The sequence below is a fragment of the Mitosporidium daphniae genome (assembly GCF_000760515.2).
Source record: "Mitosporidium daphniae strain UGP3 chromosome Unknown contig-161, whole genome shotgun sequence".
NCBI classification, from domain to species: domain Eukaryota; kingdom Fungi; phylum Microsporidia; genus Mitosporidium; species Mitosporidium daphniae.
Window position 1 is genome coordinate 804 of NW_013546665.1, and position 7,921 is coordinate 8,724.

The 7,921-nt window shown below is 40.3% G+C and overlaps 4 protein-coding genes across 4 annotated transcripts; 2 read left to right on the plus strand and 2 right to left on the minus strand.

Annotated features, from left to right (window-relative positions):
* Window positions 1-242: 242 nt before the first annotated feature.
* DI09_161p10 (uncharacterized protein) lies at window positions 243-1,255 on the minus strand (the record flags this gene model as incomplete). Its single annotated transcript, XM_013383508.1, has 4 exons — window positions 243-596; window positions 620-730; window positions 763-909; window positions 935-1,255. 4 exons carry the CDS (start codon window positions 1,253-1,255, stop codon window positions 243-245), a joined length of 933 nt encoding a protein of 310 aa, XP_013238962.1.
* Window positions 1,256-1,613: 358 nt separating this feature from the next.
* Window positions 1,614-4,202, plus strand: DI09_161p20 (uncharacterized protein; the record flags this gene model as incomplete). Its single annotated transcript, XM_013383509.1, has 1 exon — window positions 1,614-4,202. The coding sequence occupies one exon, from the start codon at window positions 1,614-1,616 to the stop codon at window positions 4,200-4,202; it is 2,589 nt and encodes an 862-aa protein (XP_013238963.1).
* A 139-nt stretch (window positions 4,203-4,341) lies between these two features.
* DI09_161p30 (uncharacterized protein) lies at window positions 4,342-5,526 on the plus strand (the record flags this gene model as incomplete). Its single annotated transcript, XM_013383510.1, has 1 exon — window positions 4,342-5,526. One exon carries the CDS (start codon window positions 4,342-4,344, stop codon window positions 5,524-5,526), a length of 1,185 nt encoding a protein of 394 aa, XP_013238964.1.
* Window positions 5,527-5,575: 49 nt separating this feature from the next.
* On the minus strand, window positions 5,576-7,912 carry DI09_161p40 (uncharacterized protein; the record flags this gene model as incomplete). The annotated part of the gene is made up of 1 exon (XM_013383511.1): window positions 5,576-7,912. One exon carries the CDS (start codon window positions 7,910-7,912, stop codon window positions 5,576-5,578), a length of 2,337 nt encoding a protein of 778 aa, XP_013238965.1.
* Between the last annotated feature and the right edge of the window lie 9 nt (window positions 7,913-7,921).

Here is a 7,921-nt window from a genome sequence, read left to right on the forward strand (position 1 = left end):
AGAACCTTGATTTAAGGGCTTGGCTTTACATACTTTTAACTTAACTGTTGAATTTACATGGTCTTTTAAGGCTTTGGCTGCTGTTAATCTACTGACAAAAATGCATAAAGTCTATCGATTAGAGTCTAAATTTTAATTTAAAGATCAAGTTGAAATTATCCTTTCCAAACAGGCAACAAAAAATCCATGACATTGATCCTCAACGGGATCCGCTCTTAGAACCTTTTGGAGCAATGCTAAAGTTATATAAGAACAAAACCTGTTGGAAGGCCATTAGTTCCTCTTCGACTCCAGCTTGAAAGGAAAGTAGGGATGTCTTTGAGAACAAAATTGGGATTTTTTGATAATACATTGGCGATGACGATTTCGTTTTCTTGTTCATTGGTCGAACATGTTGAATAGACTATTCTTTTGACATTTGGAAATTTCATTGCTTTTTCAAGAGCCATCTCTTGAAAAGCAGAAAGCTTTCCGATCCGTTGATCAAGCTCTTCCTTGGGAACACGAGAGCTTGAGGATCCTGTGTTCCAAGCATCCTCATCTCTGGAACTCATCCAAGACCCGGAACAAGAAGGATCTAACAAGATATATTCCACCTAAACTTGGATAAATATCTTACCTTTTTATAAGGGTCTTTTTCGACATTAATTTGTAGGAAATCGGCATTAACACACAGAGTCGATGCAGATGCACTTGCAAGCGCAATATTGGATTTTAAGAGCTCAAAGCGCTTTAAATTTTGTTCAACAGCAATTATGGTACCTGGATTGATAAGGAAGATATCGTACCGGAATTGGCCATTATTGCAGCAAGCTGTGTGGTCTTATTGCCAGGAGCGGCACATGCATCGAGAACAACTGACCCATGCGGAGGATCTAAAAAGAGAGCCGGTAGTGAACTTGCTCTATCCTATAATCAAGAATTGTAGTCTTACTTGAACAATAAGCTTTCCCTCCTTAACAAGAGGACATCGATGAAATTGAAACGTTGCAGGAATATTCTCAAACTTTATCAAGTTTGGAATAAGACTGTCGATGCATATAGGGCCTGGGTTCAATGTTCTCAAATAATCGATGACCTTGGAAGAATCAGATTCAGCGCAAAGGAGAGTATTTATCCGGGCATATTTGATTTTCAGTGAATCTAAACAGGGACCCTTATATGCAGTTCCGGCTACAAGAAGACGAGTCCATTCAGCTCGAATTCTGGTTTTACATGAATCAATGCGAGGAAATGCAGCCAAAAAAATGGCCATTTTCCCTTTATTTCGGCAGAGTTCAGAATTCCAAAGCAGGTCATGTATCAAAATGCACGTAAGAGAGTGGTCTTTTTTACAGAGGTTGATAGTGGCATCATTAAAAATGTTGGCTCTCTCCGCAATTTGCACTATGAGAGAAATATTCTTGTGGCATTGCTTAAGCAAGGCATACATTTGCTTTTTTTGCCTTACATTACTGGCTAAAGCAAGCGATGTAATTGTAGATTTTTTGGAGGCAACGCTACAATAGAGATTGGCAGCTAGCGTGTAAAAAGAAAGCACCGATTTTTCTTTTGAATTCATAAAATTAAATTACTTTATAAATTGAAGCTGGCAATTATTTAAATTTGAAACAATGCCTTCTGATACGTGGACCGAAAAAACTTTGCGCTCATACCTGGCGACACAAAATATATCGCCCAACGTTGGACCCTCAGCCTCCAGCCAAACCGATCCGGCCTCTCTTGCAGTTGGAATAACTGGGGTTATTCCCAATCCGGACAGTTCTCCGGTTGCGCCCCAGCTTTCTGATACTTTTCTGAAGGATTCATCATCGTCAGCACAGTCAAATTTAGGCCTTCAGCTTTTATGGAAAGTCATTAAATTAATAAGCTTGGCGCTCATTTTACTTTCTCCTCTTTTGCTATCATCTTTGCCACTTCCATTTCCCCTTCCCTACTGGCTCCAGCAGCCATCGGAGGCGACCATGGACAACCCAATCCCCTCCATCCACTTGTGGCTTCCTATTCTGACCATAATTATCCTTGGCATTCCATTTGCAAATGTTTTCATTAGAATAATAATTTGGATTCTGGGCGCATCCTCTCCTATTAGCGGTTCTAAAATCAAACACCCTTCTCTTGCCAGATCTCGAGCTAGACATTTTCTATCTGTCTCTCAAAAGTATGTTGCACTGTTTACTTATGTCTGCACATTGGTTGTGTGTTTAAATAATGTTGATCTTGAACATATCTTCACAATACCTTCTGCCGACGAGCGCATAGGAAATATTCATGTGTCATTGAACAAATTTCTATTTGCTTTGGTGCTAGGAACCCTTTTGTTTGCATACAAAAACTACGCAATCATTTCAATGGCGATGGCATTCAACTATTCAAATTACATTGCTCGTGTTAGAGATGCATTGTTTGCAGATCGTATGTTAGACATTTTGGAAGAGGCAGCTAGAGCATCTTATAAAATGAGAAAACGGCTTTCTTCTTCTCTTCAACCCCGTTCTGATTCTTCTCGACTTGCTTCTCTCTTTGAAAGTCCAAGAAGAGCACTTGTTTCTGCTGGTGGATGGCTTAAGCCATCCCAAGCTAATATTCAGGTTACCACAACAGCATCAGCCACATCAACAATTCCGGCAGGCTTTTCTGCAAGGGCGCCAAGTCAAAATTTACCTGCAGTAGAAAAGTCTTTCAACAAAGAAGAAGACACGCCAACTAAGGGGCCTGATTCTCAGTCGATTCCAGAATCTCCTACTATTGTTCTTCCAGACCCCCCTGGCCTTCATCAAACCTTGGCCATGGCTCCAGTTTTTAACCCACTTCAAATGCAGGATGACCTGGCTGATTTTAATCGACTTGCACAAAGGATCTTGACAACTTTCGAAGGCAGCTCGAGAACCCAATTTTCGGCAAATTCAAATTCAATTACAACGGCCCCGTATAATGCGGAAATGCTCCAACAGCATTCGTTTCTCAAAACCACGGAACCCACTTCTGGTGGCTCTTCCCCAGCTGGAGCAACGCAAACAGAATCTTCCGGCCCCCAAGAGCAGCGTAGCGATAAAAAAGATACACGGCATCATTCTGAAATTAGACGGCATGCACTGCATCGTTCTCAAAAAATTTTCAAGTGGTTTTCAAAAGAAACTATTTCGTTGGGAGATTTAAGGGTATGTCTGCAGGGCTCGTGTTCTACATCAGATCTTGAAAAATTCTGGTCCTCAATTTTGCATACCCAACGGGGATCAAGATCGGCTTCTCAAGAGTCCCGTGTAAACGCATCTTCCTTCATCATGCCCCAGGAAGCCCTTGCTGATTTCATTGAGCGCTCATATTTGGAAGTTATTTCCGTGTCAGACTCTCTTTCTTCGATGGAGGCTGCCATTTCTAACTTGAATATTTGCTGTTCCATAATTTGCCTTGTTCTGTTGCTAGTATTTCTTGCATTGCTTTTTGGAGACTTTTTGGCTGCCTTGACCTCTGTCTCTTCCCTGATTTTTGGTGCAGCTTTTATGTTTGGAAGCAGTGCGAAAAACATATTTGAATCGATCATTTTTCTCTTTGTCGTCCACCCATTTGACATTGGAGACCGCGTCTTTATATCCCTAGCAGGGGGAACCGGTCCTGTACCGCCAATTTCTATGCCTTCTGGTGGCGCCTTGTTTACTAATGCCTCTCCAGGATCTGGAGCACTGGAAAATCTCGTGGTCCTTCAAATGCATTTAATGACTACCGTCTTTGAGCGTTGGGATGGGGCAAGAATATACATTCCAAACTATGTCCTTGCCACAAAGCCGATAATCAATGTTCGAAGAAGTGGGGCCCTATTTGATCGACATTATTTACAAATTGCGTTTAATACCTCAACCGCTGCTCTTACTGCTCTCCGCACACGGATTTCTACCTTTTTGGCGCAAGAAAGGAACGACTTTACCTCGCAATTTTTGCTAAATGTAGAGTTTATCGAAAATGTCAATCGAATACATCTGGCTGTTCTTGTGCAGCACCGTTCCAATTGGCAGGATTTGGAAGCTCAGTTGGCAAGACGAACGAAACTCCTATTATTCATCAAAGAAACCATGGAGGAATTAAACATATCCTATGCCCCTCCCATTCAAAAGGTTGAACTTTTTCAGACCCCAGCTTTAAAACCATCTCAATCGGCCTCCCAAAATAGCATTGCAGATCAAAGTAGCACCACTGCAATTTAAAGACGGAGGTTGCCTATCAAACAAGAGCCTGAGTTTTATTTTAATTTTAATTTTGTAAACTACTATCCAATCATCAAGTTTAAATTCAATTAACCGTAAAACGTGATTTGTTAAATGATTGATGATTAATTTTCAACGAATGCATCAGTTAAAGCTTGTCTTCGCCGCTTTGGTTCTTATTTCGGTTATTTTGTGCGAACCTTCAGAGATTGACAAAACCCCTATGCCATTTTTCGATGCTAGGACCCCCTCTTGTGATGAAATAACTGCATATGATACACTGGTCGACGATTATATGTTTTTTTACATTAAATCGACTCCAATTCTTGAAAGAATATTTTCATCCCTTATTATTATCCCAGCTGCATCTTTTTTAGCATTAGCTCTGCTTCACAAGTCCGAATTTGATGCACGTACCACTAAAGCTCGTTCAGCTGCTCCCCTCTTTGAGCATCCAAGTTTATGGGTTTATAGCCGTCCTTTTTTTGTTGCAGCTGTAGTTCTTATTCTACAGAAAGGGTTCCTTTATTCAGCCATACTTCATCCCATGACCACATCGATAAAAGAACGCATTAGAATTATTGATCCCCTCCTTATAAAACCCGATCAATATTTGTGCTATATCATGGCTTGCTTCTTTGCACAGTCTGTTTTCACGTCCATTAAGATAAATTCGTTCGCTAGTTATATATTGGCGTGTAGTTTATGGCTATTTACTCGTCGAGTTGTTCGAGATTTATATCTCTATCTGCCAAGAACAGGAAACAGCTTCATGTTAATTCTAACTCTTACCGGATATACATCTTACATCTATTCAAATGGAGGGCCGTCAGCTTTCTTTAAATCGAATCACGGTAAAAAAACCAATATTTTGTCCAAATTCTCCCCTAACTCTCCTTCCGAATTTGGGGATATAAATGAAAGTTTCTATGAAGCGGCAAATGTATTTGAGCATTCCCTAAACTTCCTAACTCACATGGCCAACTCTGGTCTGGTACAAATAATTCTGTTTGGCATATTAGCCTGGTACTTTTCCTCCATTTACACCTCTTCATCAGATGCTGGAAGCCATACCGGGCCTATAATATTGTGGAAGGCCATTTGTTTCTTCAGGGAAGACATTAAGATATCCCTGCCATTTTATATTGTCAAGTGGACAAAGTTGCTTCCATACTCACTTACAAATACTGCCCTTCCAGTCGTTTCCACCATTGGCGATTCGATTTTCTTCCTCACTATATACCTCTGCATTGCCGTTGTTACACATGCAGATGAAAGGCTCGATGAGAAAAAAGTTGATCAATATTTGCCATTGGGCGTTTAATCGATTAATAAAATATCATTCCATATTTTATTAAATATTAAAGATACATTCAGCTTCTTAAGGGAATTAAGAAGCGAAGAGGAGCTGGGTTGATCTTAATACGCTCAAGAATAATTGGCAGCGAGGGGCTAGTCTCCAGCTCCTCTGGCAAGGCAAGTAATAAAGAAAGCTTGGCCATTTCTGCTTTAAAACAGTCGAGTGAAGAAGGGATCTGTTCAACGTCTAACTCGAACAAAGCACGGATGTTTCCCACCGTTTTTATGTTTAATTCCTTCTCTAATATATCATACAGGGTTGCATTGTCCCCAATATCAGTAGAAGCAAGGAGAATGTCTGGAGATATGGTATTGGCCAACTCATACAGCAAGGTATCGTTTGGGATTATTCTAAAGTTCGAGTCACCAGCAGATGTCGTCTGAAGATCGTTTAGAATCTCAGCAAGAACAAAATAGTGGTTATTAAAACCGAGTCTAAGATCTTTAAATGTATTGAGGGCTGTTGTCAACAGCTCGAATTGATATGAATGGACACATGCCTGCAGTAAGATATCGGAGAGAACGCTGTGCACGTGAAGGGGCGCTATTACATTTGAATTAAGCAGTTGAGACGAAATTTTTTTCTGATACACATCGTCAATATCAAAATCGTCAATATTGCGTGCGAGAGTCGGCTCTTTAAAATACACGTTGGCTAATAAAAATTTCAAAACCCTAATTAGTAGCCCATAATCGGATTGTAAATATCCATTCACAATGGAGAAATAGATGGCGTTTGAGAGGGCTGCACCTTGATCCCAATCGATTTTACATGACCTTTCAGCAAGCTTAAAGAAGGAGAACAATAGATTGGGGCTTTCGCTAAAAACATCGCTGACAAAAGAAGATAGGACCGGCGTAGATCCGAGGCTTTCATTTACGGGAAATACAGAAAAAAGAAATGGCAAAAATTGGCTCCTCCATTTGATTGGAATCAACGACAAAAACATCAATGAAAGAGACAGAAGGATCTGTGCAAACTTGATGCTTTCTTTTATTTCCACAGGCTGCTCCTTGAACCAAATCAATGCCCTCTGGGCCTTAACTGGGTTAAGTCGAAATAATATGGAAAGAAGAAAGGGAAAGTTTGATCCCAATGCAAAGGGAATTCCAGTATCAAAGTCAACGAAAAACTTTACAAACGACTCCAACTGCGAAGAGGATATGCAGTTTTTTTTACTCGAGGAAAAGGCATTGTTAAAGGAAGCATGTTTCTCAGACATAAGAGAAGCTATTGAAAGTTGGTAACAAATAGGCTCACTTTGCTCCTCACTTAAAGATCCCTGGAATTTTGACAAGATATCATAAGCATAGTCATATTGATGCACCTTGAGAAAAGCGCAAGTAAGCGTTGAATAAAAAACGGGCGATTCTCCATGCTTGGCGACGAGTTTTTTACATACATCTTCAAGAGACCCTAGCTTATTAGTGGCGACTAGTGCTATCAAAATGGTCGAAGAAGCATTCAAGTCTGCAAGAATAATGTCCTCATACTCTTTGAAATGCTGCAAACAATATTCATACCCATGATCGCATAAGGCCTTAGATATAATCCGGTGGCTTTTCTGACTCAGCTGAAGGCGTTGAGTACGGATACTCTGGTATATGGTCAACGGTGAGATCTTCCCTATCCTTTTGTAAGATCCCGTCAGTCTATGGAGGATGTTTTCAATAACCTTGGACTGGAATTCTGAAAGGACACGACCATCATCAGTTTCCACTGAACAGGGTGGTATAAGGTTCTGTCTGAATATAGAAAGAAGATACCTGAGACTTGGGATCTTGGTAAAAGGTGGATTTTTCACTGAAGGCTGGAAAACATAAATCGCTACATCGTGAAGAACCGTAACGGGACACCATTTAATGAGGCCGTAGGTGATCGCTTCAATTACTCCATTTGGACATGAGCTTAGATAGCCGTGGTTGTATAAATTTTCCAAAAGAGGTAGCGTGCAGCTGCTGAAGGCAGCTTTTAATGGTCCCAAATTTGTTAATACAAAATGTATTTCATATAGTTTTTCAAATGGCCCAGTAGTGTTTGCCACTAGTAGTTTGGACGTATCAACTTGCACGCTACAAGTTGGATCTATTGTTGAAAAATCGGTTGCCAATATTCTACTCTTCATTATTTGAAGAAAGTCTACAAGAGAAATATTTTCAATCATCAAGGCAGATATGTGGCTCAACGATGTTGAGGCTTTAGGGGTTATTTTTACATCAATCGACTCATTAGCATATAGCCGACAAGAAAGGTTCGAAAAAGAGGGGTTCAAAATGGAGCAAGTTAGCATCCTATTAAGGGAAGGAAATTTCCTTCCAAAGATGGCCTTCAAATCCAATTTTGAGGCCATGCAGTTTAA